The sequence below is a fragment of the Macrotis lagotis genome, chromosome 2 (assembly GCF_037893015.1).
Source record: "Macrotis lagotis isolate mMagLag1 chromosome 2, bilby.v1.9.chrom.fasta, whole genome shotgun sequence".
Taxonomy (NCBI): Eukaryota; Metazoa; Chordata; class Mammalia; order Peramelemorphia; family Peramelidae; genus Macrotis; species Macrotis lagotis.
The window spans coordinates 219,120,555-219,140,490 of record NC_133659.1 but is presented as its reverse complement, the minus strand read 5'-3'; the positions used below and the strand labels follow the sequence as shown (position 1 = coordinate 219,140,490).

At 35.9% G+C, this 19,936-nt stretch overlaps 1 protein-coding gene across 6 annotated transcripts in view; it reads right to left on the bottom strand.

The window, feature by feature from the left end:
• The window catches only part of PECAM1 (platelet and endothelial cell adhesion molecule 1), a 124,672-nt gene that overhangs the window by 62,693 nt on the left and 42,043 nt on the right, over positions 1-19,936 (bottom strand). For all 6 annotated transcript variants that reach the window (XM_074224779.1, XM_074224778.1, XM_074224777.1 and 3 more), the window contains 2 exons: positions 11,619-11,918; positions 3,705-3,983 (listed from right to left, as the gene is read on the bottom strand). In XM_074224779.1, coding sequence (XP_074080880.1) covers positions 3,705-3,983; positions 11,619-11,918 — 579 coding nt within the window. The remainder of the gene's footprint in view (positions 1-3,704; positions 3,984-11,618; positions 11,919-19,936) is intronic.

Sequence of the window (19,936 nt, the reverse complement as noted above, 5' to 3'; positions counted from 1 at the left end):
CATAGCATATCAGCACTGAAAAGAAAATTATAAATCCCTTAGTCCAACCCTCTCAATCTATAGGAGAGAAGCTAAAGAGAGAGGAAATGAAAGGGAAAAAGACCCTCCTTTCCTAAATCCAGAGTAAACTGACTCTCTGGACACTGTCCATTCCACTCTCTAGTCTCTCACTTTTAAGCCAGAACTTCTGTCTAGTTTCCAAGCAAGAAATAGAGATACATTACGATATGAAACCAGAAAATCTCTCCAATGGTCACACTTAACTAGCACCTCCTGGTTCTGTGGAATAGGAAGATTAAAAAAGAAAAAAGTTTATCATAGTTATAGAGGTAGAAAATACCTGAATAAGTTACATAATATTTTCTGCGTAGAGAAAGAAACAAAGACTGATGCTGAGAAGATGTACACCATTGGGGGACTTATTAAGGGTACCTGATAATTAGTTTATCACCAGACAGAGGCTGTTAAATCACTAAGATCTAGAAATAGAATCAAAAGAAAATATCCACAAGAAATCAGAAACATGTCCACAAAGAAATATTGAACAAATAATTGAGTCAAATGAATCTGTTGGCAGAAACAGAAGGAGTTGACTTTCAGTAAAAATTCTGACCAAAAAAAAGATCATAGAGAAGGTCACCTCACCCAAACAATCCCCAATAAATATCTGAAAAGAACCCCCAGAAAGACCAATGATGAAGGAGATAAAAAAGAAACAGAAATAAATTGTTCTATACAATACAGAATGTCACAAACACATATCAGGGATTATCTCAGGGAATGTGCAAAACCCAAATTGATTCAATGTAAAAATATAACATTTCTGAAGTTCTGCCTAATACCTATCAGATTACAAAAATGACAAAAAAAAGGGAAATGACTTTTATTGGAGGGACAGGTAGGAAGACAGGTACAATTCTGGAGAACTTAAGACAATGCAATGACTGACCACATTCTAGAAGACTAATGTTAAATCCTTCTACCCATTTCCTAATAGAAAAATAATTGATCCAGGATGCTGAAGGAACTTAGTCTATTACATAAATTGTATGCACAAGAAAGAGTATACAAATATGGAGAAAAAGAAAATATAAACATGTTTGAAAGTGCAGAGGAATTAGACATGCATAATCTCACAAAGACACACAAAGAATATGGTGTAGAAATGAACAAACAACAAAGGAAAAGGTGAGAAAAGGGAAAGGCAAAGCAAGATGTAAAGGAAGAGTATATTAGGGGAAAGAAAAGTCACAAGCAAGGCAAATCACCCTTGTGTTGTTACTCTTCAAGAATGAAGGATGAACAACAATAACAACAATCATAAGCAAAATGAACTTCAACTTCAGAGAGGGTTCATAAAAGGGTAGAGGAAATTAAAAAGAGAAAAGATGGAAAAGAAAAGAAAAGAAAAGAAAAGAAAAGAAAAGAAAAGAAAAGAAAGAAAAAAATATGATCAGAACTTGGGCTCAGTGAAGAAAGGATGTATAGAGTTGAAGATACAGACAATAACATCTAAAGATTGTTTTTGTTTCTTAGTCATTTCAGTCTTTGTGACTCCATTTGGGATTTTCTTGATAAAGATATTAGAGTGGTTTGTCATTTTTTTCTCCAGCTCATTTTACAGGTAAGAAAACTGAGGCAAACAGGGTTAAGTGACTTGCCAGGGTCACACAGCTAAGAATTATCTAAAGTGAGATTTGAACTCAGGAAGATGAGGTTTGGCTCTCTATACACTGTACTTCCTAACTGCTACAGTTAAAGATAATTAGTGCTAATTATTTTCCTTCTTTTACTCCACCACCCCCACCTTTTTCATCATAAAGAGAGGAACAAAAGGAAAAAGAGAAAAACATAAACTCCATGAAATTAAGACCCATATAACAGAGGTATGTAGTAAAATGAAATAAAAAGAAGAATCTAGTAGTCTGTAACACACTTTAAACAGAAAGATTCACACAATGTTAAAATGAAGGGCTGAAGCAGAATTTATTATGCTATAGGCAAATTCAGAAAAGCAGGAATAGCAATTAAGACTTCAGAAAAGACAATAAAAATACATATTAAAGGTTAAAAGAGATAAGCAATGAAGCTACATCATGCTTAAAATCATCATAGTAATATAATAATATTATTGAGTTTTAATAGATATGGAAGAAATGGTATAGCATCTAAGTACTTGAAAGAAGTTTATCAAATTGTAGAGAGAAATAATCTGTAGAATTATGGTGGTAAGAGACCTCAGAGTTAGAAAAATATAACAGAAAGATAAATAAGAATAGTTAATGTCCTGAATACAATTTTGGACAAGTTAGATATGATAGTTGTCTGGCAGTTATTAAAAGGAAACATGAAGGAATATACATAGTTTATGGCTATGTATGGCAAGTTTACAAATACCATGTGTCAAGAGAGTAAAGTCAATGAAGAAAAACATAAATATTAAATGCATTCTTGCCTACTACAATGCAATAAAATATAATCAATAAAAATTAAAATTTTGGGAGGGAAATGATTTTAACATAAATGAAGAACAAATAATTTCATCCTGAAAAAATGGTAGATCAAAATACAAATAATAAAAACAACAGTTAATTTTTTTAAGAAAATGTAAAAAAACGAGACAACTTAATAAAACTACAAATTTCTTAGATGAAAGTCTTAGTAAATCAGCAAAAGAGAAAAAAATATATTAATGAATTGGGCATACCAGAAAACATAAAATATCAAAAAAATCAAAGGATATAAACTAAACTGAAAACAACAACAAAAAACTCAAAACAACCCATTCAATTGGTGAATAAAACTAGGAACTTTAAAAAAATCAATAAAGAAATTAAACTAATAGTTAATCTAATAAAAGGGTGGATAATCAAATTACAAATATCAAAAATAGAAAAGAAGAATTTACATGAAATGAAGAATGAATACATGATATTGTATGAAATTATCTTGCCTAACTATATGCCAACAAAATTTTAAACAAAAGGGATAAATATTTGCAAAACATATACAATACTCAGAAATAGAACAAGGAATACAGAATTTAAATAACAAATCTCAGAAAAAGAAATTGAACACAATATAAAAAAACTCCCAAAGAAAAACATCCCCCAGATAGTTTTACAAATGAATTATATCAAAATTTGAAGTATATTCAATTATAATATTAATGCAAATTATTTGCAAAAATGGAGAAAGAATATAGTCTTAGCAGAAGAAACCAAAACCAAGTGGGAAAAGGAATACATTATCCCATTCATCCTATCTAGTATGAGACTTGTTCTGAAAATCCTTTCAGTAAATTTCTAGAAAGTGCTGGCAACCCAGCACTCTCATTCAATTACAAATGATCAATCATTTTATTCCCCCAGTACAAGTTCACCAAATGATAAACATTAAAAAATAAAAGCAGGATAGTGACTTAACCCAAGACTATTTCTGAGTTCCGCTGAATATAAAGGTAAAAAGAAGAAAATAAGAGTAATAATAACAGAAACAACAAAGACAGGGACAGTATTTTCTCAATCTTTATACTTCTAGCATCAGGCACAAGGTTTGGCATGGAATAGGTAAACCAATAGAAATTAATGAATGAATAGAAGCAGCAAGTTCCTACTGGACAGGAATATTTTAGAGTCTACAGCTAACCTCCACAATATTTCTCTCAAACCTTGAACTAAGCTCATGCTAGTGGTTGTTCTCACCTGTGATATTGATGAAAATGCTATTGACTTTAGATATCTTGCTAGATTCCACTTTGCAGGTGTAATTCCCCATGTGTTCCACTTTGGCTAGGGGAGGAGAGTAAGTAACTTCTGTATCATGCTTAGCATAGGCCACAATTTCTCTGTCTTTCTGGATGATGAGTTCACGGTCCTCCAAAAACATATGCGTCACTTGGATTGTACACTTAAGTTTGAGCGGATCTCCTTCTGTGATCTCCCCTTCGGGTATTATTTGGAAACTAGGGGTTGAAAAGGTTTCTGTAAAAGAATGAACAAAAGAGTTCTTGGGTCAAGGTAATTCTTGCTACTTTTCTTCTTTTAAACATCCATCCTTTATGATTTTTAAAAGACTATTCAATTTCATTTTCATTTCTTCTTTAGATTTCCCCTACCAGGCTTCAGAAAGAATAATTCACCAAAACAAGTTTACATATGAACCAGATTTTCAAATGCAACATACAAATTCAACATACAAAGTCCCCTTTCTACTAAGAAATGGGAAGATATTTCTATTTTCCTTGCTGTCTCCTTTCTGTAAATCACAGTTTTCCTCAAAGCCTTTCCAAACTCCCCTCTATACAAAGTCCCCTCTTTCCTACTTTATTTTATCTTTGAATATGTATATGGAGAAAGGGGGACAGTGACAAGAGATGTTATGAAAGCCTCCCAATCTACATATCATTCTCAATTCCTTGCTATCTCTCACCTCCTAATCTAATCTGTTGCCAGAGTCTGTTGATTTCATCTATACAACATTTTTTTCAATAGCTCCTCTTCTCTCCTCTGAGATTGCCACCATTTTGAGTCAGGCCCTCATCACCTCACATCTGGACTGGTGTAATAACCTGCTGGTGGATCTACCGGTTCAAATCTTCCCCTACTCCAATCCATTCTCCATTCAGCAAAGTGATTTTCCTAAATTGAAGGTACATTCCTGTCTTCTCCCCTGCCCCCCACTCAATAAACTCCAGTATCTCCTTATCATGTACAGGATCAGATACAAAATCTTCTGGTTGTCATTCAAAGCTCTGCACAAACTAGCCCCTCCTGGCTCCACCTTTCCAATCTTCTTATCTTATCTCATCAAATGAGATTATATTTGTAAAAAGTACTTAGTGTAATGTTTGGCAAACAGTGGGTACTTCATATATGCTTATTGACTGATTGATGAAGTAGAAATAATTAGAATTTGAAACTAGATTAAGGGAACAGAGCCAAGATGGCAGCTTAAAGGCAGGAAAATAGATTGACCAAGTGGGAGGTGTAAGAGGAGCAAAGAACACTGAGATAGAAACCTCATTCTTCTGCCTATCACTGCCTATGACTATGACTTTCTTCTGCCTCCTAAATGATAAAACTCCATGTCTTTCAAGTCCCTTCTGCAGATTCAATTAAATGCAAACAAGGATATTAATAATAGTTCTCTTTTATATAGCACTTTAGACTTCATAAAAGCACTAACAGATCAAATGTGATTTTCTTTTTATCTTTCAATTTGTAGATTAAAAAAAACATACTCAGGGAGGTTCAATCATTTTCTTTAGGGTCACACAGTTACTAAATGTGGGAACTAGGAATTAAACCCAGGTCTCCTGACTTTTTTCCATCATTCTCTCTGCTAGCAAGAGATATGCTTCCCCATTTTGACTAATTTAGCATAACCAAAACAAACTCATTTTCCTGACCCACAAACTCAGACCACTTCCAAACTCTCCATGTTTATAGAAGGCATTGCCATTCTTCCAGTCTCCCAGGTTGGCTTTATCCTTGACTCCTAACTCTCCTCCAACCCATAGAGCCAGTCAGTTACCAAATTGTGCTGTTTCTATCTCCACCATGTCTCTCTACTCACACATTGGTGACCACCTCAGTTCAGACCCACCTTTCACCTAGATTATTGAGATACACTCCTCACATCAGTCCATTCTAAACACAGCTGCCAGCAGCACGATCTTAAACATTGATCTGGTGGTATCATTCCCCTGTGCACTTCAGGGATAAAAATACAGACTCCTCATTTAGCTTTTTAAAAGCCTTTCCCAACTTGGCCCCAATTGATCTTCCTCACCTTGTAGATCACTGCTCCTCTCTCATACTGTTGATGCTGTCAAACTGCTCTACTTTGTCCTTCACATACGGCACACGAAGTTGCACCTGTCTGTACTGACCACTTTCCATTGTTGGAACATACTCCCTTCTCATCTAGACCTCACAGCCCAGTTCCATAATCTGCACCAAGGCTTTCCTTAACCTCCCAATAGCTAGTGCATCTCTGGCAAACTACATTGCTTTTAACTAGTTTGTATTTATTATACAATAAATTATATAATATTTATTAATCAGTAAAGATCCTTGATCCTTGAGAGTGGGGATTGTTTCATTTACTCTCTTTGTAACCTGGGGTTTAGGTTTTGATGGCTCAGAGTGAAAGCAGATAGCAATTGTTTTCTGTTCTGGACAGAAACTCTAAGGGTCTTCTCTAAGGGTCTTATGAGAAAAAAACATAAAATAAATTTTAAAAATTGAAAATAGTATGCTTTGTAGGGGCGGCTAAGTGGCGCAGTGGATAAAGCACCGGCCCTGGAGTCAGGAGTACCTGGGTTCAAATCCGGTCTCAGACACTTAATAATTACCTAGCTGTGTGGCCTTGGGCAAGCCACTTAACCCCATTTGCCTTGCAAAAAACCTAAAAAAAAAAAAGAAAAATAGTATGCTTTGGTCTGCATTCAGATTCCATAGATTTTTCTCTGGATGTAGATGGCATTTTCCATTACAGATTTTTTAGAATTATCTTCATCAACTTGATTCTTTTGGAGAAGCAAAATGTGTCATCTTTTGTCTCAATTCTAACCTAACCCTTAATCACTATATGAACATTTCCTCAGACAATTGAGCCTGGGAAAAACGTAGTTTAAAAAGACCAAGATTTCAAACAAAACCAATTAGAAGGATTACAGAGAATGGAACATAATTTTCATAGTTAGTTTTCTAACTTCATTTCTAAATTATATAAAGAACTGAGTCACATTTATAAGAATACAAGTCATTTACCAATTGACAGTCAAATGATATGAACAAGCAGTTTTCAGATGAAAAAATTAAAGCTATCTGTAGTGATATGAAAAAAATGCTCAAAATCATTATTGAGAAATGCAAATTAAACAACTCTGAGGTGCCACCTTATACCTATTAGATTGGCTACAATGACAGGAAAGTAAAATGATTCATCCTTATTTTTGGAAGGGATATGGAAAAACTGGGTGCACTAATAATGCACTATGGGTGGTATTATGAACTGATCCAACCATTCTGGAGAAGAATTTGGAACTATGCCCAAAGGATAATAAAACTGTACAAACTCTTTGATCCAATAAGACCACTACTAGGTCTGTATCCCAAAGAGATTCCAAGAAAAGGAGAAAAAACCCACATGTACAAAAATATTTATAGCAGCTCTTTTTGTAGTGGCAAAACATTGGAAATTGAGGGGTTGCCCATCAATTGGGGAATGGCTGAACAAGTTATAGTATATGAATGTGTTTTTCTGTAAGAAATCATAAGCAGTAGGACTTTAGGAAAGCCTGAAAAGATGCATGAATTGATTCTGTGTGAAGTAAGCAGAACCAGGAGAACATTATGCACATTAACAGCAACATTATGTGATGATCAACTATGATAAACATAGCTTCTCTCAGCAGTTGATCAAAATAATTCTAAAAAACTTGTAATAGAAAATCTACATCCAGAGAAAAATCTGTGGAGTCTAAAATGCAGACTAAAGCATATTATTTTCAGTTTTTAAAACTTATTTTGTTTTTTTTTTTCTCTCATGGTTTTTTTTCCTTTAGTTCTGACTCTTCTTTCACAACATGACTGATATGGAAATATATTAAACATGATTGTTCATGTACAGCGTATATCAGATTACTTGTGATAATGGGGGAAGGGGGAGGTAGAAAAATGTGAACTCAAAAGCTTACAAAAAGATTAATGTTGAAAACTATTTTTGTACTATGTAATTGAAAAAATAAAATTAAATTCTAAAAAAGAAAGAAAAAGGCCAAGGTCTCCCATTGCATCCTGGGCCTACCCAGTTATCCTAATTTATGACTTGTCACTGGACTGATGATTGGAGGAGAGAATGTCTGATGACTTTGCACAGCTCTGCTTTACTTAAATCCACTTTACTTGCAAGTCAAGCTATCAACCTCCTGATATCATGGTCCTCCTCAAGAAGAAAGGACAAGCAACAATATATTCTGAGAACCTGGTATAGTGTCAGACATATAGGTGCTTAATAAATCAATGATTGCTTTTCTAGCTAATGTCAATAAGTCAATAAGCATTTGTTAAGCACCTCCTCTTGTGCTAAGTACTGGGGATACAAAGAAAGACTAAGAGTCCCTGTTCTCAAGGAGCTTACAATCTAATGAAGACAAGATAAAAAAAAACACCTATGTACAAATAAGCTATATAAAGGCTAAATAGAAAATAATCAACAGAGGAAGACATTGGAATCCAGATGGATTGGAGAAATCTTCCAGTAGAAAGTAGGATTTTTACTAGGATTTAAAGGAAGCAATGGAAGTCAGGAGGTGAGGGTGAGGAGGGAGAACATCTCAGGCATAGGAGACAAACATGAAAATTCCTGGAACCAAGAGATGGAGTGCTTTGTTCAAGGCCAGTACACTGGAACAAAGAGGGTTAAGACTGGAAAGTTAGGAAGGTTAAGCAGCGTTTTGAGTTCTAAGCAGAGGATTTTGTATTTGATCCTAGAGGTGACAAAGAGTCACTGAAACTTACTGAGTGGGGAATAGGTGTGGGAGGGGTAAGAGTGATACATGGAAAATCACTTTGGAGTGGAGAGAGACATGTGGTAGACAAACCAACCAGCTGGCTATTGCAATACTCCAAGTGTGAGGAGATGAAGTTCTGCATTAGGGTGGTGGCAAGTGTCAGGGAAGACAAAGGAATCCAGTGCTCTCCCATTATACCCCTAAAAATGCTTTGAGTTTCTATTAGAAAATGACTTCCACCTTTTATATTGGAATTCCCATGTGCATTGCTATAATCCTTTCAAGTAAATGACATGGTGATATGAGCCTTCAATGAATGGGTTTAGAATGAAGAGGGGAGTTAAAGTGCAAGAAGCTTCCAGTACTCTTGCTTTAGAATCTCAAGAACCTTAGTCATGACTGCAATTGGATGCTGGCCTTTCAGATCAGATCACAGGGTATAGTGACACCCAAGCCAAACCAAGAAAACAAAAAACAAATTATACTGCTCCACAAGGGCTAATTGGAGAATTTTCAAGGGGCGGGGGGTAATGGGGTTTCATCTAATCACTGGATGGCAAGCTGCAAACAGTATCCACCATGAGATAAACTACCTAATCCATCTCCTAAACCTTTCCTGTTTTATTTCAGTTCCGGTCACACACCCTCTATTGTAACTATGAAACTCATTCCAGTTTGAAGTGATTAGTGGTGGTGTGTGAGAGTCAATTTAAGGCTTTCTTTATTAGATTTCTTTTTCCTGGAGAGCATCTTAACTTACTGGTCAGAAAGGTAATTTCTTCCCCAATTGATAAATGGTCAAAGGATATGAACAGGCAGTTTCCAAAGAAAGAAATTAAAATTCTCTCTCTCTCTCTCTCTCTCTCTCTCTCTCTCTCTCTCTCTCTCCAGATAGATAGATAGATAGATGATATAGATAGAGATAGAGATAGAGAGAGAGAGAGAGAGATATGATCATGAAAAAATGCTCCAAATCATTGTTGATTGGAGAAATACGAATTAAAAGAACTATGAGGTACCACCTCAAAGCCATCAGATTGACAAAAAGGGAAAAAATGATCAGTGTTGGAGAGGTTGTGGAAGGATTGGAACATTAATGTACTGTTGGTAGAGTTGTGAGTTATATGGAACTATGCTGAAAGAGCACTGAAACTGATCATACCCTTTGACCCAGCAATTCCAATTCTAGGCTTCTATCCATAAGAAATCATAAAAAATGAGAAAAGTCCCACATGTTCCAAAATATTCATAGCAGTTCTTTTTGCAGTGACAAAGAATTGGAAATTAAGAAGATGCCCATCAATTGGGGAATGGCTGACCAAGTCATAGTACATGAATACTATGGAATATTATTGCTCTATAAGAAACCAGAGAAGCATGAATTACAGAAACTGATGCCTGAGTGAAGGGAGCAGAAGCAAGAAAATAATGTACATATTAACAACAACATTGTGTGTTGATCAACCTTGATGGATACAGTTACTTTCAGCAATTCAGAGACCTAAAACAATCCTGGACTCCTAGCCAATGCTATCCACATTTAGAAGGGGGAAAAAAACCAAAACAAAGAAAAACCTACAGAATCTGAATGAGTACCATACCCACTTTTTAAAAATTTCTCTTGTGTTTTTCTTTTCTATCTCACAATTTTCTTTCTTTTCCCTTAGTCCTAATTCCTCTTACAGAAAATAACTAATTTGGAAACGTATTAAACACAAATGTTTATGTACAATGTTCACCTGACCACTCACCATTGAGGGGACAGGGGTGGGAAGAGAGGGTGGAAGGAAACTGTGTAACATAAATAGGTACATGCTTGTGGATGAATGTTGAGTAACTTTCATAACATGTAATTGGAAAAATAAAATAAAATATAAATTGTGAAAACAAATACAAAAGACAAAGGCCCTGATGCCATTTGAACTATCTAAATAATTGCAGGATAATTTTTTAATTTTTTTTTGTGTGGTGGCTGTTGTTCCTTAAAAATAAAAAAAAAGGTAATTTCTTTTTTGTGCATTGTTTGGTAAATATTTACATAAGTACCCTTTTTCTTTCCCTCTTAGAAAAAAATAACTTGCTTAAGGTAAGGGTTTGATTTTTGTCTCTGTCCCTAGCATGGTGCTTGCCACAAAATCAATACTAAATAAATACTTTTGGTTTAATTGATTCTGCCTCTGTTCTCTTATAAAATAAATGTAGCTGGTGAATAGATAGTATCTGTCCATATAAAGGTTTGGAAATAGGGCAGTCACAACAATCTAGGATAAAAATGTTTGAAGAGCACTACATTGGAATCTCCCCATATGATGCCTTGCACAAGAGGGTGACACCCTCTGATTTCCTTATCTCGTCTGAGATCATTTACAATGTCACTTCATTGATTCTCTTCATCCAGAATCTGTTCAATTAACAGTAAAATTCTTAGGGGGGTAAGGGGAGCAGCCATCACTCATCTTGGCACCATTAGTAGGGACCTTCTGTGCCTTTAGGAGATGTAGCATTATAAAATTACAGTCTCAGAATTGGAAGGAAGCTTAAGGGCAATCTGATACAACTTCTACATGAGAATCTCACATATCTCCAAAGTGTAATCCTTGAACTTGAAAATAATTAGTGAGTGTAGAGGAACCCACCTCCTCCCAAAGCAGCCCATTCCACTTTGGTATAGCTCTAAATTTTAGAAAATGTTGTTCCCTTACATTGAGTTGAAATCTATTTCTCTGTAACTTCCCCTTAGTGATCCTCATTTTGTCCTCTGGGGTTAAGCAGTGTAATTCTAGTCCTTCTTCCTCAGATAGCTCTTCAGAAGCTTAGCCCACATCCTTCCAATCAAACTGTCTGTCCTAGGCTGCTGTGCCCTCACCACCTAGATCACTCTCTTCTAGACCCAAACGTCATTTTCCATAGGGCGTCCTGATCTGACCTTCCCTCTTCTGGAATCACTGACATTCACAAAACTAAATGAGTCCAAAAAAATCTTAAATAGGTGCTTACAGTCTTGAAAGAAAACCACCCAGCTAATGGGTTCATATTGTGGTAACCTTTTAAACCAAATCAAACCTGCACATCATAAGTATATAAAAAGAAATCTGACCTCTCACAGTGACCAGGTCACTCTTGGTGAATTCTGAGGCCTCCAAGAAATTTCCAAAGGAGATCTTGGCCTGGCATTGAAAAATTAAAACACGGTCTTTTTCTTCTATTGGGAATTCCAGTGTCACAAAATTTTTATACAGGATCATCTTTTCTTTTCTCTGCTTGCAGATATCCATTTCCAGTTTTTCAACTATAAAATATATCGGGGGTTTCTCCTCTGGAACAGAACACTCAACTGTCACCATGCTTCCTTCCATCACTTCCATCTTGTCCACTGTAACCCTGGGACTCGGTACTCCTTTGGGGAAAAAGAAAAGAAAATCACATGAGTTTGGTCTGGAGTCATAAACTAGGCTCTGCTGGATCATCTGTGATGGCCAGGTTAGTCTAATGGTTGGTTTGACTTTTCTTAAACATGTAATTTAGTGCAACAACCTTTTATTAGTTCCATATTCAGTGTGAGGTTCTATGAAGGTTGTAGATAAAAGCTTAAGACATGATCTATTCCTTCAAGATTCTACAATTTCCATAGGGAATAGATATATGTCTAGGATAGGAAGATCAGAACTTGGAGTCTGGGCTCCTAAAATTTAAAGGGCACTATCAAGCATTTGTATTCCTTCTACAGCATAGGAAAAAAAAACCCAATAGCTCCATTTAACTCACATCCCTACACATATATACCCCATGTCTTCCCTTGACAAGGGCACTCTAGCAAAATCCATACAACATTCCATATATTCCCCCACCTCAAATGTATTGTGCAGATGTCAAACTAGTTTGCACATTTAAAGTGATAAAAAAGACAAAGTCATCAAGTATTAAAGTGAATCTATATCTAGTGCTCAAAAGGTATAGGTCAGAGGTAAGTAAGTGATTAGAAATTGAAGACCCACATTCTGACTGCAATTATCAGGGAATAGTTTCACCAAATAGGTGACTCTTGAAGAGTGGATAAGATTTCAATAGCAGCAACAGATCAGCCCTAGGAGGTAGGAAGTATAGATGTTATACTCAGTTAACAGATAAAGTAACTGAATTATCCAGGGTCTATCAGCTGATAAGCCTAGTAGACTGAAAACCACTTCTCAATTCCAAATTCATCATGTTCCTTCAACCACACCAATTTACACACCACCATACCACTGGGAGAGTAAAAGAAGGTGGGAGAAAAGAAGGATTAATGTGAATAAAGTCTGGGAGTCAGGAACCAACAAGGTATTTTTGGGAGACAATGAGAAGACTGGCATGACTCACTAACAAGAGTTCATATTCATATATTATTTTACAGTTTACAAAATTTTTACTTCACAAAAATGCTATGAGTTAGATAATACAAGAATCATTATCCCCTTTTTACAGATAAAGAAACAGGCTTGGAGAGTTAAGTGAATTGTCCTTCATTCAAAGTGTAGAAAATAACAGTTTGGATTTTGCCAGATCTTTGATTCTTGAGTCAATGCTTTTCCCTTATACTTTCCCGTTATACTTTCCTTTATACTAATACACAAGGGAACAATTGGGGGGGAAGCTAAGATAAAGTTCAATAGACAAGGTGAGAAAAAATTTTAATCTGATAGGCAATAGAAAACTATTGTAGGTTTATAAATGAGGAAAATCTGTGCAAAATACACCGAATGGGGGGAGAGCCTGAAGAGACTGAGATTGTTTTTGGACGTTATTCCAGTAATCTAATAATAGGGTGGCAGTGGGGAGGTGGGATGGGGAGATGTCACCGAAAACTGAACAGAAAATGAAAACTTGATTGGTCTTTGTGGCAAGATTACATAAACATTTTTCTTCCTGGAAGAATATGTGAAAACAAAAGAACAGGCTATGGATCTCATTGATTATCACCATGGTGATAGGTATTTTGTCAAAATATTTTGAAACTATCAACTAATATATCTTGTAATCCAAGAAAATTAAAGACCAAAAAATGGAAGGTTCTCTGGGAGGTCAGCCACTGTTGGTAGATCTGGGAATTGGCCTAATCCCTTGGGGAAATGATATAGAATTATATGAGAAAAGTGACTAATCTGTTCATATCCTTTAATCTAGTCATCTCACTACTTGTACCCTGGGGAAAACAAGGATAAAAATATAATCCCATATAAACAGAATATCGTTGGCAACACTTTCTGTAAATAAAAAAAAAGTAAAAATTGAAAAAAAAATAAGTGTCTGTCAATTGGACAGAACAAAATATTGTACATAAGTGTAATGAAAGGTACTATTTATTTTTCAAAAGTATGATTATAAGGAAATTATAGAAACAGCAACACTTACATGAACTGATGGAGAATGAAAATGAATAGAACCAGGAAAATAATCAATCATTCAATTAAACAACAAGCTTTTATTTAATACTTACTATGTATGTCCTAGGCACAGAGTAGACAAATACATGCTGGGGAAATAATTCGTACTCTCAAGAAGCGTATAACAGGGAATGATATACACATAGATTAAAATAATAGATATGAAAACAATACAAAAAGGGCAGATAAACTCAAATTAAATATGATTAATCGTGATGCTAGAGAAAGATAACGAAACACCCTTCCCTCCTCTTAAAAAGGAATGGTGAAATGGGCTAATGGATGTTGAATATGAAGAACACAGATATAGTTATCATTTGGTCAGTTTTATACAATTTGAGTTTGTTTTTAAAATACCATTTTCATTCAGAGGGGAGGGAAAAGAGTTGGTTTAACTAGAAATGATTAAGAAGGAGTCAGAGGGGCAGCTAGGTTGTGTAGTGGATAGAACACCAGCCCTGGAGTCAGGAGGACCTGAGTTCAAATCAGATCTCAGACACTTAATAATTGCCTAGCTGTGTGACCTTGGGCAAGTCACTTAAACCCATTACCATAAATAAAAAATTTTTTTAATGATTTTTAAAAAGAGGGAGTCAGAAAAATCATTAAAATATCAACAAAAGTTTTAAAAATTAAAAAATAGAGAGGCCATAATAATCAGAAGACTTAGCATGTACCTCTCTAATTAGACTCTGACAATTGTGTTCCTCCCCTCATTTAGTCCCTTTCTACTTTGATTCAAGGACCATAAGATAGAAAACATTTTAGTCTTGTTCATTGGGAAAAAACTCTCCATGCTTTGCCTTTGGGTCAGATAAAGCTAAAAGTCCCATTGCCCTGCTCACCATAAGCCTGGTACCAGGGTGAGCCTGAGCACACAAAAGTATCCTTCCTTTTTCTTGCTTGCACAAGAGTAGTAAGACAAAAGGCATAGTCTTGAATCAATCAAATCCAGTCTCCTAGTTTCAGGCTGCTCAAATAATATCAAACAGATATAAATGAAGAGGCAGCTTGGTATAAGGGAAATAGAATTGGATCTGGAATAAGAGGAACTAGTTTAAGTTCTGACTGTCTTTGTAAACTTTGCACCTAGCAAAATACCTGCCATCCAAGAGGTACTTAATAAATCTGGGTTGATTAATTGATTGTCTGATTCTGTTATAATTTTAAAGTTATTCTTCAAAAATTCCTTAGACCATGTTTTGAAATTTCCTGGTCACCAATTTCTTCTCTCACATTTAATCTTAATTATTTATGCCATAGTTTTTGTTGTTTTTCTTCTTGACCCCATTTGGGGTTTTCTTAGCAAAGATAATGAAGTGGTTTGCCATTTCCTTCTGTAGTTCATTTTATTGATGAGGAAACTGAGGCAAACCAGGTTAAGATACTTGCCCAGGGTCACACAGCTAGTAAGTGTCTGAGGCTGGAATTGAACTCAGAAAGATGAGACTTACTGACTTAAGCCCTGGCATTCTATCTGCTGTTGTCACCTAGCTGCCCCCAACTTAACTTCATTCAAACTTGTACTTTCTTCAAGATAGAGAATAGATGATCTCCATGTCATCTTGGTGGCACAGTGGATAGAGCACCAGACCTGGAATCAGAAAGACTCACCTTCCTGAACTTCAGACTCTTAACTAGCTGTGTGACCCTGAGCAAGTCACTTAACCCTGTTTGCCTCAGTTTCCTCATCTGGAAAATAACCTGGAGATGAAATGACAAACCATTCCAATATCTTTGTCAAGAAAACCCTAAATGAGGTTATGAAGAGTCTGAAATGACTGAAAACAACTGAATAATAGAACAATAGCAATGACTTATACGTTGTTGCTCTTGATTTTATCAAAGAAATATAGCTCCTTAACCATCTTAGAGGAAGTAACCTGCCCAATGAACTGAGTCCTTCTGATCCCAGGGAGGCAGCACCACCTTTCTGAGTCTCCTCCAGACCTGTGGCAAGACAGGGAAGCTTTTCTGGCTGTCCTTACCCTTATTCTTTCCTGGGAACTTGGGAGATGCCCATGGAGGAGTTCCCCAGGGGAACACCACCCATTGGGCTGGACCTGTCTCCACACACCTGCACTGCCCAGTTCCCTAGGTCTGCTGGGCCGGATGGAGTGGGGAGAACTGGGAGGGCAAGAGAAATAGACCTAGGAAAGATGGAGAGGAGAGAGAGCCAGGTTTTCCCCCAAAGAATGCCTATTTTGAGCCTTCACTGTAACATGTAAGAGTTGACCCAGAAAATAAATTCTTTTGTGTCGGGGGTGGGGGGAGGAAGAAATATAGCTCCTTTATAATGCCATTTTCTGTAATACATTTTTCCCCAATAAACTTAACACATAAAATATCCCAACGCATACACTTTCCAGTTGGGTGAGCAAGGATAAGTCATTTATCATCACAGATGTTTTCTCATCTGTAAAATGGAGATTATAGTACTTACCTCACAGGGTTGTTATAAGACTCCAATTAAAATAATATTTATAAAATGTTTTGAATACCTTAAATCACTATAAAATGTAAGATATTCATTTTGTCTCAATTCTTCATTTTCCTTCCCACCTTGTATCCACTCAGGTGTCAAGTCTTATTGACTTTACTACCCCAATATTACAATCTGGGTCCAGTTTATCTTTCTAGGCTTCTTGCACATCACTGCTCTTCACATACTTTAGATTTTGGTCAAATATACATAATTTCTTGTCCCTATATACACAATTTCATTTCCCATTTCTTTATACATCTTCCTTACTTCATATCTCTAAATATCTTTATTTCCTACAAAGTTCAGCACAAGTTGTAACTCCTAAATGAGGCTTTTCCTAATCCTGGAGCTCTCTCTGTATCTCTCAATTACTTTGTATATAAGTAAAATATAAGCACTTATGGGGTGGCTAGGTACTGTAGTGGATAAAGCACCAGCCCTGGAGTCAGGAGTACCTGAGTTCAAATCCAGCCTCAGATACTTAATAATTACCTAGCTGTGTGGCCTTGGGCAAGCCACTTAACCCCATTTGCCTTGCAAAAACCTTAAAAAAAAAAAAATAAATAAATATATATATATATATATATATATATATATATATATATATATAAGCACTCATGAGGGCAGCAACTGTTTCTCTTTTGTCTTTGAATCTCCTGGCATTATAGTAGTTATTTTAATATATGCTTGTTAATTAGTTGTTATAAAGTAAATAAAGTTGGGGTGGTACATGATGCAATCTATAGAGGAAATAATTCTGGACTTGAAGTCAGAGAACCCAGCTCCAAGTTACAAATCTTCCATTTAAGAAATATCATATGGGGCAAATTATGGGGCCTTTCTGAGCCCCAGATTCCTCAGCTTTAAAATAAGGAAAATTATATTTGTAATACCTACTTCATAGGGTTATTATGATGAAATAAGAATAGGGTTTTTGTGCCACACAGATGTTAGGTTTTGGCGATGTGAGACAGGAGAATTGGAAAAAAAGGGTAGAGCTTCTGATTGCTAATGACAAATATCCCCAAAACTGGAGGGTTTACCCAGGTTGAGATAAGTAGGACTTTGCACAAAGGCATCAAAATTTAGAGAACGTTCAGGATATAAAATAAACCCTCATAAATCCTCAACATTTCTATCTATGATTAGCAAAGTGCAGCAGAAAGAGAAATCCCATTCAAAATAATTTCAGACAATATAAAATACTGCCAAGGCAGACTCAGAAACTTTTTGAAAACAGTTACAAAATACTTCTCACACAAATAAAATCAGATTTAAATAACTGGGCAAATATCAACTGCTCATGGATAGGCCGAACTAATATAATAAAAATGACAATTCTACCAAAATTAAACTATTTATTTAGTGCCCTACAATCAAAATTCCAAAAAATTGCTTTAATAAATTAGAAAAAATTGTAAGTAAATTCATATGGAAAAATAAAAAGTCAAGAATTTCCAGGGATTTAATGAAAAAAAAGTGCAAAAGAAGGTGACTTAGCCCTAGCAGAGCTAAAATTATATCATAAAACATCAGTCATCAAAACTGTCTGGTATTGGCTAAGAAATAGATTAGTGGATCAGTGGAATAGAGTAGGTGCAAAAGAGACAGCAGGAAATGATTATAGTAATCTGCTGTTTGATAAACCCAAAGAGTCCAGCTATTGGGACAAAAACTCTCTCTTCAGTAAAAACTGTTGGGAAAACTGGAAGTTAGTATGGCAGAAACTTGGATTAGACCAACACTTCACACCCTATACCAAGTTAAGATCAAAATGGATACAGGATTTAGACATAAAAAACAATATTATAAGCAAACTAGAAGATCAAGGAATAGTTTACCTGTCAGATATATGGGAAGGTTAGCAGTTTATGACCAAGGAAGAGATGGAGAATATCATTAAAAACAAACTAGGTAATTTCAATTACATTAAAATTTAGGAAATGTTTAATACATTTATACTCCTCTTGATGAATAAAAACAACTAGATTTAACCCCTAGCTAGCAAAAATAACTAAAAGTGGAAGTAACATGACATGGCTCCCTTCTCCCCCAGGTGAACTCTGTCACAATCCACCCCCTATGGCCATCTTTTCAGGGACAGTTGACTCCACAGCATTGTCCCAGGGTTGGTCTCCTACCCCAAGTGAATCCCAGGCCCCAAAATTATTGGTTATGACTAGATTTGCCCGCTGATATCTGCAGAAAAAAGAAACAAACAAGCAAGGAAATGGAGAGAGAGAAGAAAGAAAGAAAGAAAGAAAGAAAGAAAGAAAGAAAGAAAGAAAGAAAGAAAGAAAGAAAGAAAGAAGGAAAGAAGGAAAGAAGGAAGGAAGGAAGGAAGGAAGGAAGAAAGAAAGAAAGAAAGAAAGAAAGAAAGAAAGAAAGAAGGAAAGAAGGAAAGAAGGAAGGAAGGAAGGAAGGAAGGAAGGAAGGAAGGAAGGAAGGAAGGAAGGAAAGAAAGAAAGAAAGAAGGAAGGAAGGAAGGAAGGAAGGAAGGAAGGAAGGAAGGAAGGAAGGAAGGAAGGAAAAAGAAAGAAAGAAAGAAGGGAGGGAGGGGGAGGGAAGATGGAAAGACATTCAATTTTTTTTTAATTTAACAGCAATCTCAAAGTACTCTAGATACAAGATTGGTCAATATGTAGAAACAGACACAGGTCCAGTTGCTTGAGATCAGAGCAAGCCACTCAGCACAATAGTAATTACTTGTACAGTGTTTCCTAAAGTCTGCATATATCCTTTGGCATAGCACTGTAAATAGTACAGGGATGCTTATGCTCATTACTAAAGATCTCCAGGCTTAGAGAGGTCACAATCAGAGTTAGTTAAGGGTTACAGTCAAAATTAGTACCCAAGGCTCTTGGCTCCCTGTCACTGCTATCTGGATAAAACAAAACTGCTTCTCTAGGGCATTCAAATCATGAATATTGACCAGTACCTTAGGTTTTGTAGCTGAAAGGGAGGGTTTATCTAGTGCAACCATTTTATTTTATAGCTGAAGAAACCGAAGTCCTGCAAAAATAAGTGACTGCTTGGTTATACAGGCTGGCATCTGAACCCAACTCTCCTTACTTCAAATATAGTACTTATGCCCTTACACCATATCACCTGCATGCCAACCATATGTAGCTAAGGTTCATGCAGTTACTCCCCTGTCTTACAGTTCTGTGATGCAGTGGATAGAGCATTGGGATGGGAACCAAGAGAACTCATCTTCCTGAGTTCAAATCTGACCTCAGCCACTTATTAGCTGTGTGACCCTGAATCACTTAACCCATTTGCCTCAGTTCCTCATCTAAAAAATGAACTGGAGAACAAAATGGCACATCACTGCTGCATCTTTGCCAAAAAAAAATCCCAAATGACTCATGAAGTCAGGACTAAAAAGCACTAAACAACAAGGGAATTTTCAGGATGGAAACTCCTCCTAACTCTGGAACTGGAGAATTGCTTGAGGATCCTGAGCACTAAACAACACTAACAAAAATCAACAAAAAAATCAATCACCTT